This window comes from Lycorma delicatula, chromosome 1 (assembly GCF_047948215.1).
Source record: "Lycorma delicatula isolate Av1 chromosome 1, ASM4794821v1, whole genome shotgun sequence".
Lineage (NCBI taxonomy): Eukaryota > Metazoa > Arthropoda > Insecta > Hemiptera > Fulgoridae > Lycorma > Lycorma delicatula.
Genome location: NC_134455.1, coordinates 51,101,389 through 51,120,652, shown reverse-complemented (window position 1 = coordinate 51,120,652; position 19,264 = coordinate 51,101,389). Strand labels below are relative to the sequence as shown.

Below are 19,264 nucleotides of genomic sequence, written 5' to 3'. Positions count from 1 at the left end.
CAAGAACAAAACGAAAGTAATGGAATATAGTAGAAATAATGTAGATGGTCCACTAAATATAAAAAGAGGAAGAGAAAAGATTACGGGGTAGAAGAATTTTATTATTTGGGAAGTAGAATTACTAAAGATGGACGAAGCAGGAGGGATATAAAATGCCGACTAGCACAGAAGAAACAAGCTTTCAGTCTGAAATATAATTTGTTTTCATCAAAAATTAATTTAAATGTCAGGAAAAGATTTTTGAAAGTATATGTTTGGAGCGTAACTTTATATGGAAGTGAAACTTGGACTATCGGAGTACCTGAGAAGAAAATATTAGAAGCTTTTGAAATGTGGTCCTATAGGAGAATGTTAAAACTCAGATGGGTTGATGAAGTTTCAGCTGAAGAGCTGTTGCGGCAAATTGATGAAGAAAGAAGCATTTGGAAAAATATAGTTAAAAGAAACTTATAGACCACATATTAAGGCATGCTGGAATAGTCGCTTTAATATTGAAGGTACAGGTAAAAAGGAAAAATTGTGCAGGCAGGCAACGTTTGGAATATGTAAAACAAATTGTTAGGGATGTAGGATGTAGGGGGTATACGGAAGTGAAATGACTGGCACTAAATAGGAAATCTTGGAGACCTGCATCAAACCAGTCAAATGACTGAAGACAAAAAAAATATGTGACATTAACATATATTTTTTAAATTATGGTACAAGGACTTTTTCGGTACAATTCGATAATTTTAACAGATTCTATTGAAAATACAGTAACATAGACTACTTGGTACATTATAATTATCGCAGAATTAGAGTAGATTTTTATAAAAGATAAAATACCATTTTTTAAATTAAAAAGAATTTACCTTACTGCTGCCTAGGCGATTTTTAGATTAAAATTAGTTTTCTATTACCAGGATACAGTGTTACAGTATTACAGGATACAATTTATTTTATCATCAAAATGACAAAAACCTAAATATAAATGTAAAATATTTTTATTGAAGTTATGAAAGAATTTGTTTTTATAAAAAATTAAAATTATTTTTATCATCTTATTTTTTATTTTATTATTAATTTTGGTTTTTTGTTTCAGCAATCGAAAAAATGGTTATCAAGAAATATAACATATCTCCAGATGATTTTCGAGTTATGGAAACGGTAGTCCTGAAGACGGAGCCGCACAAAGCCGGGCAACAGTGGAAGTTTGCCGGTGCCTTCTACTACGCCACCACCGTGCTCACTACGATAGGTAATTTTAATTTATCATTTTTATATTATTTAGATCTAAAAAACCATTGAAATATAATGTACACAGTCTATACACTGCCACTCTGTTGACTTCTGTAGTAGAGTCTTTCTGCAGGGAAACCTTAAATTTCAAACACCAATTAGCATCATTCATATTAAAAAATGATCTATCATAACAGGTATCTGACAGTAGATCCAAGTGCCTGTGGTAATTTCAGAATATGTAAATATGTTGTATTAATCTAGGCTAAATACTTCTTAACAGCTGAATAACGTTTTTAGTAAATTTGTTAGTAAATTCGTTACTAACATGCAAAAAGAAATATCATTAGAGTAGCGTATAATTAGTCAAAGGCTGATTTCACCTATTCAAGTAATACAACACTGATCTTATATTTATTGAATATATTTAATTGTTTTTTTAATTATTTTTTAACTTATTTTATCACAACTTTTTAGTTATAATTTATTTTTTTAAATTGTTATTAAACCTTAATTGAAACAAAATAAAACGAAACTAATTTAGTTTAAAACATCTTAATAATATGATAACCTAGTCTATATTGTTAAATATTCTTTATACTAACAAATTTTCTCTTTGAAATATAAAAATATTTCTTGTAGCTCCTTAAAAAAAGGATAAAAGGGTTTTCAAGAAACAATAATAGCTACCAGCGGTTTTTTTTTTTTTTGGTGTCCATAAATTTGAAACAGATAATTTTGGATTAAGTAGACCAAAGTATATTTTGAAAAAAGCCATTTATTCCTAAAAGTTAATAATATCTATCGAAACAGAAATGCATTTTACGTCTAGCTTAAATATTTTGGTGTTTATAAAAAGTACCTTATTATTCTTTCGTTGTAATTTTTATGAATTATCAATCCACTTAATAGCTCTCTCCACCAATTTATTTTAAATAAATAAAAACAATTCCTCTAAAATAAACTACGGTATCAAAACCATGACCATAAGTTTTTTAAATTTTCGTTAGTATATTTTACAAAAAAAGCTTAATTTTCTATAGCTCCGTCCAATCTAGCCAAATAATTATCATTAACCTTTTTCTAAATCGTTATTTTAATACTGATTTTAATTATTTAGTATATCTATATAATAAATTAACCGGTCAGCACTTCGCTCGGCCTGCCCTCAAGCTAGGGGACTCCACTCTCTGGACCCCGGAGCCAACCGAGGGATTCTTCAACTCCTCTCGGGGCCCCGCAGCTGGTCTTTGTCCTCCCGGGCAATTCCATAGCTCCTAAGGGGACCCCCGATCCAATTCTGTTCGTTATTCTCATGGTTGTGAAAATAAAACTGATAAATAACAGTTAAAGAATTCAGGCATTATAGAAACCTAAAAAAGAAACTGAATTACAGAAGACAGAGTAGTAATAATTAAGGTAACTAAAGTACACACACCTTTGACGAGGAAAACATCACAACTTATTTTTATTGTCGTAGTGAAAGAAATACGTAATACTAATAAGTAAAAAGATTCATTTTTTTCTTTAATGAATTTCAGTATCACCTCCGAGAGCGCTAGAGCCTCAATCTCCGGCTTAAAACCTTTCCTGGAATAACAGAAATGTATACTGCAAATTTTCAAGCAATCTTGGTTGATTCTGAGAACTGCGGTCTGTTCGTGAGAACAAAAAAATAAGGAAACAGATAGTCAAACAAACTTTCAGCTTTACGAGTACATATAAGATTTCTTATTAGTTAATTTTTTTCTCTGCATTAATTTGCTTTTTAACAACTTTTATTTATTTTGTTAAGCTGCACTTATCTACGGTTTCTACGGTTTCCCTGGATCCGTTCAGGCTTGTTCAGATCGTTGAAGAAGAATGTTTGTATCAATGAGGTAGTAGCACATCTTCCCATTCCTTTTTTTTTTTAAGAGGTGGAGGAACCCCATTTACGGGCGCCTAAGCAGTGTCAGGCTCGCTAACAGGTTCCGCCAGTTATAACCAAGGGCGTATGTATAACCTGCGCACTACCGATTAAACCTCCACTCCTGGCTTCCTCCTTCCTGGGACTGCTTATAAACACATTTCATCAGAAGAAGGGGAAACCGCCCACACACACAGTCATAACAATCCAACAATGTCACACACCACACAAAAAACACTGCTGAAAGTAACACATAACAGCACATCAAATACATACGCCGACAACAACAACACACAAGAATCTGCAGAAAACAGGACACGCTACTAACATCCACAACACCCACGCAGTCGTCAAGACAGAAATCTTAAATAGTCACACCACTTACCAGTAGCCACCATCAGACGCACGAGCAGAGTGCCTCCGGCCTCAATGCACCCAGGCAACCACCACACGTACGGGGGGCCACCTAGGCACTCAGCGGAGGACCTGTCCACCCCGCGCCCACCGCGTGTCGGAGGGCGCCTCCACCTTCCAATTCCTGAAGTGATCTGTGCAAAATATAATTACAATAATAAGATACTTCTGAATAAAGTACTTCTTTTTATTCCAAATCCAAATTAACTGATTTCATGCGAATCTCTCTGTATTTTAAAAAAACTGAGCTATTTGATAAAAATCTGATGTGGACACTACATGATTTCCTTGTACGCCTATTAAATTACATATACACATTTTCAAAAGTTCATAACATTTTATTTCACTAATAAATTCTGATTTTTTTCATATATTTTTTGTTTACTGTTGTTATTGAATTTTTATTGTGAATTTTTTTTACAATCACAGGTTAATAATTATTAATAAATCAATACATTTAAATTAAAAAAGAAAAAGTTAAAAAAAAGAAAATGAAGTCGAATTTGAATCGATTATAAGGCCTTCCCCTTATAAGATCAAAATATTTCAATAATTAAAGTTTTATTTGGTTATAACTTTAAAACCAATGAAAATAAATACCACTTATGATATATCGTTGAAAATCTCTCAATGTGGGCTTATCACTGTAGTTAAAAGAAGTCCAAAATCCAAAATTTTTCGATTTTGGGATTTTTTGGATAGTTTTGTTCAAGTCGATGCAATCGAAAGGGGAGGTGCTCAACTAGATGTTACAACAGTCCTAAATCCAAAATTTCAACATTCTACGTGTAATCATTTTTGAGTTATGCAAGATACATATGTAAGTTCAGACGTCACGCCGAAACTAGACAAAATGGATTCAGGGATTGTCAAAATGGATATTTCCGTTGAAATCTGAAAACTAAAATTTTTCACGATCACAATACTTCCTTTACTTCGTACAGGGAAGTAAAAAGAGTGAAGCTGTAAAAAAGTGTGAATTAATGTTAATCCACAATCTAAATTCAAATTATTTTTACTATCATAGTCTGGAATAAGAAACCCATCAGTAAAGAGAAAATCTCCAGACTAAAATTTGTATAATATACCAAACTGTTTTAGGGCTTGTTTTCAAAATGTATTAGAAAGTAATAAGTATACATTACGTACGATTGAGGTATAAAAAACAAGAGTTAATAATATAAAAATAATAATTTCTGTATTTATTTACTACAGGTACAATTTTAAACATAATAATACAGATTTTTTAACTTTGGTTAGACCTTTTATCTCAGGTCGGTCTATTTATATCGGAGGTCATGAAGAATTCATCTTTACCTCGTCTGAAATAAATAAATTAAAAAAATAAATACATATATATATATATATATATATATATATATATATATATATATATATATATATATTTATACAAAAGGAGATTTGAGCTAAAAAAAATGATTAAAATAAGACCATCATTTTCACCAGATTTTCACCAGATAGGAAATGTAATAAAAGGATGTATATTTAATTCTCACATTTTTTTTATGGTATTCAATTTTTTCATACAGTTGAATGCTACATTACAAGTTAGTTACTATTTTCTATTATTCATGATTATTTTTCATAATCTGTTAGAAGATATTGCACACGGTAACCGTCTATGTAATTAAGAGTTGAATAGTATCATATTGCAATCAAACTTTTATTCCTGAACCTTCTTAGCAGAAAGTGGTGCCACCTAAAAAATGACATTGCATTCTTCACAAATCACTGAAAATTGTTTAGTTGATACACTTTTGTTGTAGCTGAAATGTTGTGAAAGCGATAGGTTACCTGTGTTTATATTTTGATTTAAACATTCTACAAATATTCCTATTACTGTACGTATTTCTATTACTGTATAACACTCTTGTTTAGTATCTTTAAATATTATTTTATAACAAGTTAATTTTTATTAATTCTTAATTTCCTTAAAACAGCTTACTTGACGCTGATTTCCGACCATTTAAACGCGTTTTTAAATGATTAAAATCCTTTTAGAATAGTTGGATTTTAAGCAATGATCATTTTCGAGTGATTTTGAAATTGTCAGTAATCACAACTCGATGTAAGCTGCTCTTCCATTCATTATACTTAGAATAACCTCGTAACTTTTGACAACACCCACAACACGAGGAGAAAGACATAATTATAATTATTAAAAAAATATAAATTGTAACTAGTAAAATTGTGCCGGTCTAAGTAAATGGAAACTGTCACATTACTTTTTAGACACCCTGGTTTGGATATAGTATGTTAATAAGTTAAATACACCCCCATCCACAACTTTTCGTAATCTTTTCGCTGGTAGTCTCATTAAAAATCAAGGATCGCACAAACAGAGCATTTTTCAGCAATCTTGAATAAAAAAAAATTATTTGTTGTATTAATAGAAAATATTAAGTAATGCAGCAATTTGAAAATAAGTGCGATCTATAAAAATAGATAAAGTAACGCTAATATTGTTTAAAGGTAACATAAGGAGAAAAATTAAATTTGTTGAGTCTTAGACAGATAGAAAATTAACTTTATTTAATGTTTTTAAAATTTATTACAATTTTTTTTTAAATCTCTGATTCGTTAAATTGGTATTAATACTATTATGAAAAATAATTCTGTAATTTCATTTTTAAATGCGTTTCCTAATTTAATAATGTCATTATTTTATCTCAATTTATTCTTTATACAATTTCTTTTTTTGAATATCATTCCCACACAATACGTGACAGCAAGAATACGGTATAATAAATTCAGTCTACAATATGAAGCTCGAGTTTCATTTATTATTTTGAATATGTAGGGTGGCTGCCCTACACCGCGATATAAGCTAAGAGTAAGAGTACGTAAACAAATAAATAAAATGTGCATATTCATGTTTGTTGAAATTCTAATAGGACAATTTACATTTTGTTTAACATTGTGTTCGGTGTTTCCTAAATTAAACTTTTAAGTTGAATTAAATGGTAGTAAAAGAATAATAATTTTTTTATACAAACACATTGTGTTTAGTACAAATATATCTCAAAACCCGATTACAATAACACAAAAAAATTACTGTTATTTACAGGCACAATTTTACTAATCTTGATGACCGTTACAACACCTTTAAACATCATCAAATAAAACCTAAAAGTATTTTTTTCCCAATTTATTATCATATCGTATTGGATTTTGATTTTTTCCTTATTAATTTATTAATCTATTTATCATTGATTAATTAAAATTTCCATTAATATGTAATTGTTTTAAATGTGATTATATTTTTAAATTTATTTTATTTTAATGTATACTTTTACGCGTCTAAGGATAAGAGCATTATAAATAGATATTTCTAGTAAACAAAAAAAATCTGGTGCGGTCATCCGGACTTCCTTGTATGCCAATTGAATTACATATACATATTTTTTTAAATGAAAAAAAGGAGATGAAGTCTGATTCGAACCGATGTGCCTTCTCTTTTAAGATCAAAATATTTCATTAATTAAATTTTTATTTGGCTATACCTCTGGAACCAATGAAAATAAGTACCACTTATGATAAATCAGTGAAAAGATCTCGCGTTTCCGAAACTATCAAAATTGATTCAGGGATAGTCAAAATGTATATTCCCATTGAAATCTGAAAACTGAAATCTTTAGCGATTCCTTTACTTCGTACAAGGATGTAAACAACACAGGTGAAGATGACAAGATATAGAGGGGAAATAAGTAAACTCTGCTTCAGGAATAAGCGAGACAAGGATATATAACCTCTAATTATTAATTGTCAACTAGTACACAGAAGAAGTAATAAGGAATGGAGAGATAAATTTGTCAGATGAATAACTATTCGCGGACAAAAAAAATAAACGTTAAGATTTGCTAATAACTTGAATCTTATACCTTAATTGCTCGTATTTACAAGCACCTTGTAGATGACTGGCTGTGGGTATTGACTACGATTTCTTTTACGTCGTTTGGTTGTTGTGTTGTCATCATTATTTCGTTCTTTTTCAGGTTAATCTGTGTCATATAGCGTCTCGTTGCAATGTAGAACTTTGTACCGAATTTGTTCGTCATTGTTAAGCAGTTTTCTTTTTCTAGTATTTGATTTGGCTACGGCCATGGTTTCGTCAGTTGTAGTATGTCTATCTTTTTCAGGATTCTGTTCGATTCAGAGTTTGTATATTATGTGATTTGTTGTCAAAGTTCCAGGTTCGATTCCCGGCTAGGGCCCGGAGAATATATAACAGATCAACATTGACGTTTCTAATGACGTTGGCAGTTAATACAACTTAAAAAAAACACAGTTGGCGGGTTAATAGGCTGATAAAGTCCTAGGGATTTAAAGTATTATATTCTTAAATAACCCTCTTTTAAATTTTCCTAAGTATTTAAGTTTTGGAGCACACATGCGTTCCTTCAAATATTTCGATAAAAAGAAGTTACAAATAGTTAAATCTGAGCATATTTGTGATCAGTACCAGTTACAGTTCAGCGATCAGGCAGTTAGATCACTTTTAACAAATGATAGTATTTGCATAAATAGTAAAGTTATCTTCTTGTTATAAAATAATCGAAATTATTTCTGAAATATAAATTACAGTAGAACATGATAATGTAGGTATCTAAGTACAATAGGACCTCACTATAACGCGATTAAAAATAATGAATATGCGGTAACAATGCAGATAGAATGATATCACTTCAAAAAAGAATTGTTATAAGACATATAAAAAAAAATTATACTTTTTAGTAGGTAAATAAAAACGCATTTAGTAATAAATTAATCAGTAATAATTAATAGTACTAAATTAAATTGGTAATAAACGGAATAAACAAATACTTAATACATTGTTTTTTGTTTTTTTTTAATTTCACCCTATTACCTATTAAATTTAGCTGTGTGAAATTACATGTAGTTGAAAAAAAAAGAACTCCAAGCCAATAAAATAACTTCTACTTTTTCAAATAATCCTAAATCTAATTGTTAACTTATATCTATTCAGATGTATTGTGTTCTAATAAAGTAGAATTGTATTTTACTTTATCGTATTTTCAATCCTAATCATTTACTACACACTTAATTTCCAATTAGGCTTTAAGGGAAAGTGTTTAAAAGACAGTACAACTACCGTACTTTACCGTTACGAAAAAAACAATGTGAAATGAAATCCAGTTAGGTAAATACAAATAATGCACAATAAACGTTCAGTAATGAATTACTATTTTATTCTAAATTTTATTTTATACCATAATATTCTCATTTTTAACACACATTTGGTAATATTTTAATTGTGTTGCAATATTAATTGGAATGGCACTGCTTTCTTCCATGTATCACTAATGCGGTTAACCTATAACGCGGGTGATAAATTTGTCTTCAGAGGGTCGCGCTATATGGTGTCGTACCGTATTTTTTTAGCCATAGTGGTATTGTTAAACGTATTACAAAATAAAATATCTTTAACAATAATGACAGCTAAGACATAAAAATCACCATTTTTCTCATACATAGCAATTTTTTATGTTTTATAGAGCAAATGTTTGAAAACTTTTGTTTGAAGAATTTAAGCAAGATCGGAGAATAAAATATTTTTTTAGAATAAAAAAAATCGTCGAACATATGGTACATAATATGTAAAGCACATAAACAGATAATAATAAATTAACTATTATTAATAATGTAAAATATGTAATTAATAATAATTAATATTACTATTACTATTACTATTATTATTATATTCACTATTATTTTAGTACTTAAAATTTTAGTTACATTAAAAAAAGAGTTTTCATAATTAGTTAGGGAGAGAGAAGGGGTTACCATAAACCTAAACTTCTAATCAATAAATAGTTTATTTCAAATGTACACTTAAACATACTTCTGTAGCCTATTAACACGTCCGGATCAACATAGTTATGTTTCAAATCGTCGGGAAAAGGCATTTCAGCTACCAACTCCATCTCTTTGCTTCGTTATGTAGGATACTGTGGTGGAGTATTAGTGCGAGTATATAAACAGCCGATATCAGGTTGACAATTTTCTGGAAAGCCCAGTTAATGATGCTAACTGAAAACGATATCTTGAAAAGCAGTGAGAAACTAATGGTCTTCTAATGGATTTTAACCTATTCAGATGGTCAGCTTTCAATCATTTTATTTAAATCCTACTTTCTAACCGTAACAGCATTTTTTTATAGTTTATACGATACTGTAACAATGATATTAACAATATATACTATAATATAGTGATATAATGACCGGCAAAAAATTAATAAGTAAAAAAAACCTATGTACGTGAAATTTAGTTTACAGTGAAGTAAATTTTACTAAATATCAATGACCACGTAAGTATGTATTTTTATATCTTAAAATATTCTTTTTACATAGCTCTTTTTGATGGTTTTGCTAACAGCTTTCGTTTAAATCTGTGTTCAAAAAGCGAATTATTCAAATAAATTATATTAATTTTGTAAGAAGACGAAGATGAATTCTGATGATACGATTCTTCTGTTCGGAAATGGCAGTAGAGGCTTTAAAAATACTTTAATACTTAATTGCAGTCCAATAAACACAAAAGTCTTTACAAGTAAGATATTGTATAGGAAAGAGGCAAAACTAAATTTTTCTAAGTTCTGGATTATCTAGCAATCAAGTTATCGTGTTTAAATTAAACTATTATGTTTATAATAGTCGGACATCAAGAATAAAATTAATTTGTACGTCAATAAGACAGTAACGTTATGTTTGTAAGATGTTTGCGACTATTATCTAACAGATAATGGATAATATCTAATAATCGCAAACATCTTACAAACATGACGTTATTGTCTTATTGACGTACGAATTAATTTTATCCTTGACGGCCGACTATTATGAAAATTTAATTTAAACGTTTAATTTAAAAACGATTATTGATTTGAATTTAAATTAACATTTTTTTAGAAAATGTCTGAAGATGGAGAAACAGCTTCGAAAGTACTGGGATTTTCACTTTTTAAAATCTTGGTAAGTAGAAACTTAATTTATACAACTGCATTAATGCCAACAGTGCCAAATCCTTATGAAATTAAATCAAATTATTACAGCGACTTTTTAAATAATCAGTTTAATACCCTATTATTTTATAAGTTTTTGTATTTGTTCAAATTATTATGTAATCTACTTCATTTATTGGAGATGAACGAAGACTATGGAAATCTATCTTATTTATTAAAAAATTAAATTTTTATTTTTGAAAAATCAATATTTATGTAAACCGTACTTGACTTTTTATTTCTTACATGTGTAGTTTATTTTTTACTTTTACTTTACTTTTAGCCTATATGTAAAGTTTTATCAGAATTTACTATGATTCTTTATTTTTTATATTAATGTTTACAAGCAAAACGTTAAGCTTTGAAAAGACTGAAACAGTTATATCGAAGTTAAAAAACATAAAAAAATTCTAATATTATTATTTTAAAATAAAAGGCAATAAAAAATGTTAATTTATACTATTATGTAAAAGTTTGTAATCAAACTGAATGGTTTCTCAAGCGTTCGTTTTTCACCTTCTGGCATCTTAAAATCTATGAGTAAAAAATATATATATATTAGATATATAAAAAAATATTAATTACTTACTGTATACGATCAAATACTATTACGATTCATTTTGTGTAAGCAATAATTTCTTTCCATACGTAGAAATCAACCGTTTTTTTAGAAACACTTTGACATAGAAGTATTAGCTTTTTTTTCATTCTTAGCTGAGGCTAGGCATGTTCATCTCATTTATACTTTTAAGTTTATACTCTCACATGGCTTCTGTCATTCACTTAGAGAAAGTTCAAGAATGTTAGAGGAAATTGCTTTATGTTGTGGTAACTGAAGCTGTGAATAAATAGTTTGTCTACTACAGTAGCCCCGGTGGTAGCTGCAGTTAAGCACTAATATAATTAATCATTACAGTTGTTCCTAGTACGGTCTTTCCTTTAAAATCTCGGATAATTAATAGTTTTGGATTTTTAACAAATCCTATTTGATCTTACGCATTGATCACCTTCTTCTACGTATTTGAAATGTTGGCCTGAAGAAGGTCAACTACATCTATAAAACTTTAAATTTTGTTTGTTTGTTAACCATTCATAAGAATTTCACCACTTAGAACCTAAGCCAATTATGTTTAATCTCAGTTTCCTTTGTAGTTTAAATCATCTTCATTATTCACATTGGAACCTGGTAGTACTACTTCCACTGAACACTTCAGTCTTTTTACATCACCCTGGGAATCTTGACGACCATCTTCAAACTTTTGGTCATTCTCACAATTTTCTAAGATTTATTACAAATCAAATCGTTCATTACAGTCATTTCGGACATAAATTACTCTTCAAGAAAAAGATAAAAATTTAAAGATTTTTTTAAGACAAAAGGCTTTCAGGGTATTAGAAAGACTATAATCCTCAAATTAAACCAAGAAAATCTTTTAACTGTTTATCATTTAATAAATTTTCATTCTTTCTTTTTAACTCATAAACATACTTTAGAATTACCCGAAAATATTTTTTAGCTCTCTGCGTACGCTAATATATCGTTTTAAAAGAAAACATGATTGGTTTCTTTTAAAATCAAGGGAATTTCGTTGGCATTCTGTTAACTTTAAATAGAATCTATACGAATGCCGACAAATATACGGATACATGACATATACTACGGAAAATAATCTGGAAAAGATTTAAGCTCTGTTCCTTTCATTAATATGTTTTTTTTTCTAAGAATGTGTGTAAAAATCGACGTCTGATGTTTGCCGACTTATTATCAGTCAATTAACATGTTTTGTAACTTATGTAGGAAGAATAATCTTCAAATTGTTCATTTATTTTATCGAAATAATAGTCGCGCCGTAAAAGATTATTTAGGTTTTTTAATTGCCATAATCAAAACTATTAAAGACTACCTAATAACAAGTCCCTTCTGAAATTGATAATCATTCTAAAGCTCATGCTAGCTTACTAAGGAGTCGTGAATTAATGAGTTTTCCATTATCTTTTACTCTGTGCCAAACATTCTGTTGCACACGGTATCCCAGTTCACTAAAATGGAGAAAGTTTGCATTTCTACAATTGAAATTCTTAGTTTATTCACCACAGAAACTGGCTGAATAGTCTACATTATTAATCTCAGAAAAATCAACTTTAATTATTGTCTCCGTGCTTCAGATTCTTTAAGTATGTAACATCCATAAAAAGGACTAAGGTACGACTAGTACAAAAAATTCTTGTACCCGTTTTGTTAACGAATAATGCACCAGTGTGCATTGTTGTTAACCAGTGAAGAGAGAACATATAATATTTAGTTGTTTTTATGCGTTTCTTCATATCTACGATTTTGATACATTTTAATGATAATTTTGAGAAATAACACACTGTTTTTTAACAATCCTATATGGATTATTTAGTCAAATTAATATTAAAACAATGTTAATTTAATCTAGTAGTAATGTTTTACTATTATTTATATATTTAAAAAAAAATTGAAACTTATTTTAAATAACTTATTCATGTTTATTGATTTATTAAATATTATTTCACGGTGTAAAATCTAAATTATTTCAGAGATCGTGATTTTTTATTATTATTTTTTGCATTAAAATAGAGAAATAGGGTTTTTTAATAAAATTTACGATTACTTAATTAAATTTTTGACATACTTTAGGAACTGGGTTCTTTTATATTTAATGGGAAATATATATATATATATATATATATATACATATTCGTAATTATACATTAAAAGACTTCATGCATTAAAAATTTTATGACAGCAAAATAATCTGATGTTTATGTATTTGTTTTATAATATATTTTATACGTAAATTTATTCTCGAGCGAATTTTGTATTTTCTAGAACGAATTTTCTTTCCTCAGTACACTAATAAATGTGAAAGGATAAATCGAGTAGAGCACTTGAAACTGAATATGAGATGCTAGTACCTCGTCTAACGAAAGCACTTTACTATACGAAAAGTTTCAACGTCGATGAGCATTCACGCAAAATTATACATGTTCAATTTAATGCCACGGTAATAACGATAAAATTTCTTTTTATGATTATTTACATCGTTTTATGTACGCTTATATATGTATTCACAATAACATATTACAAAAGAAGTTTTTTCTCAGAAAAAAAGAAATACTAATAAAAGCGGAAATTGTCGTAGCATACTAAAACTGGAAATGAGAATTATTAAATTCAAGAAAATTTCACTTAGTCGTAATATTTAAAAAGCTCAGTGAAAATAATATAATAAAAGTGAGAAAGCCACTTTCTAAATTTATTACAAATCTGTATTTTATAATTTAAACTTTTCTTTCGGTCTGATCGAGGAATTTATTAATTTGTCCTTGTTGGAAATAACTTTAATTTGATTCCATCTAACTGAAGGTCATAATTATTCGTAAGAATTATTCTAAGTTGATCAATCATCTATTGAAATAAATCATAAATATTTAATTTATTCTAAAGAGTCGATTTTTGCATATGATAGGTTAAAAAGATATTTATAATCAAGGTGATATTAAAAGGAGAGGTAAACTAGAAGGATTCCTTTAGATCTACATTAGCTTTCCAATTGCAGATGTACTTAGTTTCAAAAGTATTACTTTATGGTGGGTTTGAAATTTTTGTCCACCATCTTTGATCAGTCATACTGAATCAAAATTTTTATTTAAATAAGAATGTGGACATGTAATAGATAATTTTCATGCAAACTTTTACTAGAAAAACAGTGGAAAAATCGTTTACCGATAAATGTCTTTGTTTTTTAGTTAAACATAATCAAAGTTGCAAAAACGGAAAATCGCGGTAGTAATAAAACGAGGTAAAACGCCCTGTAGTAACTTTTTTATTTCGTAATATTTTCAGAATTACATCAGATAACAAACTTTAAATAGTTAATATTGGAATTAATGGTCCAACCACTAATAATAAAAACCTTCACAATAATAAATAATAATACACTGTAATTAATTTGCAATACTACAACGAATTAAATGGCTAGGTCAACTGATATTACCTACTAAAATTCTCAATATGTAGTTAAATGTTTTTGTTCTTACAGTACTTAATACAATAAATTTTGAAAGCATTTCATTCTACAAGAAATGTCCGAAATCCTTTTTCTCTACAAGTTGGCAGTACGCTAACCTTAAGTAATCCGTTTATAACCTTTTGTATCGTTTTTGTTAATATACGTGCAGACTCGTTAATTACAAGCCTTTCGAAGAAGTCAATATTTGCAGGTTCTGTTTTGTTAACGTTATATTTTAAGAGATCCTAAATATAAAAAAATACAGGAGACAGATCTGGAGATCTAACAGATTATTCCGTGGCTTCTCTACGACCTATCAATGATCTGGAAGTATTTAATTAAAATTTATCGTTCCCTTAGATAATAGTGGTACCCCGTCTTGCCGAAACTATAAGTTATCTAATTTTTATCCAAAATTTTGTTGGATATTTGATCAAATTCTATTGGCTAACAAGTTAGAATAAGCATCTCATGTAAGATTTCCATCTAAAATAGAAGATCCTACAATACGATAACACCACGTGTACCACCAAACATGACACAAGTTAAGGAAGGATATTAACTTAAGGTTAGCGCATTGCCAACCTGCAGAGCATTTCTTGTGGAATGATTATTTCTTGTAGAATAGTATATTTCAAAATTTATTGTATTAATAATTTAGGACTGAAAATATTTAACTAATTTTAAAATTAATCATTTTGATAATTGAAGTACATAATATCAGTTGATCTAACCGTTTAATTTGTAGCAATGTAGTGAATTATTAGTTATTGAGTATTATTATTATTATTATTATTAGTGTTTTTTGTTGTTGTTGTTAAATTTATTATTAGTTGTCCCATTAATCCAACATTAACTATTTGGAGTTAATTATAGGATGTAATTCTAAAGGTAATAAGAAATAAAAAAGCTGCTACGGGGCGTTTTACCTCGTTTTATTATTGCAGCAATTTTTCCTTTTTTCAACTTTAATTACTTATCAATTGTTTCTCTCGTAAAATTTTACATTAAAATCATTTATTACATGTCCATCTTTCTATTTAAATAAAGTTTTTGATTCAATACGACGGATCTAAGATGGCGGACAAAAATTTCAAACACCGTAAAGTAAAACTTCTGTAACTTGATCCCCACTTGTCTCCACTTGTCCCCACTTGTCTCCTAGTGTCACTCGGTTTTTAAATATGACGCGTATCCAAACTTTAATATCAGTCTGTATATATATTTTTTTCAGATAGTCTATAATTTTATTTAAGTGAAAAATATTATCACGATACACCGTGAAAATGTAGAATAACCAATATAAGTCCATTTCCTGGGATCTAAACACGAAACCTGCACCATTTTAGAATACCTTTTTTTGGTTACCGCTGTAGACAAAATTTGGACTTAATGTGTTCAAACTGAGCTTCAACATAAACTACTTCAGCTACTGTCACTACCGGCAAGTGCACAGCGTTTAGCCTTCATTCTAAGGCTAATTTCTTTTCTATTCTAGGTTTATTTGTTAACGTCAGGTTATTTTTTACATCCCCAATTAAAAATATTTTATTTTAAATTTGTCTCCCAGTAAAATATTTACCTTCTAAACTTCCTTTCCTTTCTAAATTAACCAATCTCTTTCTCTTTTGCGGTTTATAAATAAACCAACTTTTTTTTTCAATAATAATTTCCTGCTATAAATTTAAAAGTATTTGAGGTTAAATTTATCATCTAAAATGTAATAAATAAAACAAGCTTTACCCGAAATAAACAGAACGAAATAAAACTCACTAAATAAAAATGTATTTAAAGATATACTATCGATCGTACAAATTTAAATGTGAAAATTTACAATGACTGACAATACGTGGTCGAACTGTAACAGTGATTGGTGGATACATCATTTACTTTATTTTCCTTCCTTTATTTTTTAAATGTAAATGAAATTCTTATTTTTAGATAGACACTGATGGGATGTAGGCTATTCTGAGTTAATAAGCAGTAGGTCTAAAAAGAGATAAGTGCTATCATTAGATCCAGCAACTTCCATCCCACGCTTTAATCTACTTCCACTGCAAAATATTATATCATTAAAAATACTGTAAATACTACGTACATTATCGTTTAATCTATTCTATAACAATTTACCTTTGTTATTTATCATTATATAAAAAAATATTTTTTTCTCTATTTTATCAGTGTTTCTGTTTTATCTTGTTTTGGTATTATGGTTGTTTGACATTACTCATAAGAAATCTACAGGGTTAACATATAAAAATATGTAAAATAATTTATAATAATAATAATAATATAATATAAAATAATATAATAATAATAATAATATGTAAAAATATGTAAAATAAATACAAAAAAAAAGAAAAGTTATTTTGATAACTTACACTTGTACTTATTTGCAAATCTCAAGAGTTTTCATGAAACCAACTCCAAAGATAATTATAAAATTGTTTGCAGATTTTATTTGCGTCTTTAATTTGTGTAGATTTATTTTAATTTTGTAGTAAGTGTTAATATTAACACCTACTGAAAATAATTTCATTAAGTATTCCATTTATATGGGAATTTTTTTTTCTGTTTTCAGTCATTTGACTGGTTTGATGCAGCTCTCCAAGATTCCCTATCTAGTGCTAGTCGTTTCATTTCAGTATACTCCCTACATCCCACATCCCTAAGAATCTGTTTACATATTCCAAACGTTGCCTGCCTGTACAATTCTTTCCTTCTACCTGTCCATCCAATATTAAAGCGACTATTCCAGGGTGCCTTAATATGTGGCCTATAAGTCTGTCTCTTCTATAACTATATTTCTCCAATGCTTCTTTCTTCATCGATTCGCTTTAATTGTACTTCCCAAATAACAGATTTCTTCTACCTTCATGATCTTTTCTCTTCCTATTTTTACATTCAGTGATCCATCTTCATTATTTCTACCACATTTCATTACTTTCGTTATGTTCTTGTTTATTTTCATGCGTTAGTTCTTGTGTAGGACTTCATCCATGCCGTTCATTGTTCCTTCTAAATCCTTATTACTCTCAGCTAGAATTCCTATATCATCAGCAAATCATAGCATCTTCACCTTGTACTGTTAATCGGTATCTAAATTGTTCTTTAACATCATTAACTACTAGTTCTATGTAAAGATTAAAGAGTAACGGGCATAGGAAACATCCTTGCCACTCTCCCTTTCTTATTACTGCTTCTTTCTTATGTTCTTCAATTATTACTGCTGCTGTTTGGTTCCTGTAAATGTTAGCAATTGTTCTTAATTATTTATTTGTTTATTTATTATTCATATTTATCAGGAATTAAAATTTCATATTTTTTTATTCTATATATTTTATGGAACTTAATTTAATACAAAATAAAGGAATTTATTAAATTAACTAATTATCCTGTATTTTGGTCTAGTAATTAGTGTAATCGTACGGATTTTTTCGATGCCTTCTTACTGTTGGGGCTTTATCATTTATTACTTCATCCAGCTTATCTTCTCTACAAAATACTTGTAGCATGAGCAGAATTGAAACACCAAAATAAATGTAAAAAGATTACATTAAATAATATAAATTAATTACTAAGAGAGATCAAGAAATACATTAAATACATCTAGCCTAAGTTACTTTTGATGTTTCATTCTTCACAAGTAAGAAAGAAATAAAAAAGTGATAAAGAAACATAGAGAGAGGAATGAAATAAGTGGAAAGCCGATAGTGTCAAATAAACCGAACGCACCATCTCGGATGCCGCGGTTGGAATTTCAATATTTTGGGTCCAGTTTTGTTTACGACAGCGCACCAGATTTTACTAATTTATTTTAAAACAAAGAATAGTATAGTTTACTTAAAAGAAAACACACATAATTAACAATTCTTATGATAATGTAAACCCCTAGAGAGGATAATTCAATGAAATAAGACTAAACGTACGGGTGTCATGACATCGTATAAGTAATGCATATGTAGTCGGGAAAGCGTGAATACATTTAATTTATTAACTGGAAATACTTTTAAATAAACTAAACACAATCTGTAAGAAGAAACATACCGCATTAAATGTAATATTCTATTAAGTAACGGGTTGTTTTAACACCACAAGGGTTTTCTTAGAACCTTGATTTTCCTGAAATTCCAGTTTGATACGAATGAAAACAAATACCACGTATTTAAATTAGAGAAAAATTGAGGTGCTTGTAATTACACATAAACTATTAACAAATAAGCGAATTGTGTATCAAATATAATATTAGTTCAGGTTATAAAAATTATTTGGCAAAAATTCAAAACATTACGGTATTTTTTCCAACAGCTTAAAAAATAATTTTTTTGGGAAAAGTTAATCTTACATTAAAAAAAAAAAATGGGTATACAAATCACATTATAAGATAAAAATCATTAGAAGATTTTTTCTCACTTCGTACGTTTCTGACTAATAAAATATTTTGTTTACTAGTTTCTATTATTCTGAGGAAATTCACATATTTGTCTTTTAGAACTATTCTTGAGGAATTTCAAAAGAAGTCCATGAATGCATTATTTCTGATGTTAGAAACTCTTTTGATGTTAGAAAAAATTAAAACTTTTCTGGCGCCTGAAATATTATAATAAAATTTATTAGATCTGACCATGGTGTGAAATTCAGTAAAAA

At 28.6% G+C, this 19,264-nt stretch overlaps 1 protein-coding gene across 1 annotated transcript in view; it reads left to right on the top strand.

The window, feature by feature from the left end:
• Task6 (TWIK-related acid-sensitive K[+] channel 6) overlaps positions 1–19,264 on the top strand; it is a 266,763-nt gene that overhangs the window by 193,979 nt on the left and 53,520 nt on the right. The window contains exon 2 of the mRNA XM_075354627.1: positions 1,082–1,237. Within this exon, the coding sequence (XP_075210742.1) occupies positions 1,082–1,237 (156 nt within the window). The remainder of the gene's footprint in view (positions 1–1,081; positions 1,238–19,264) is intronic.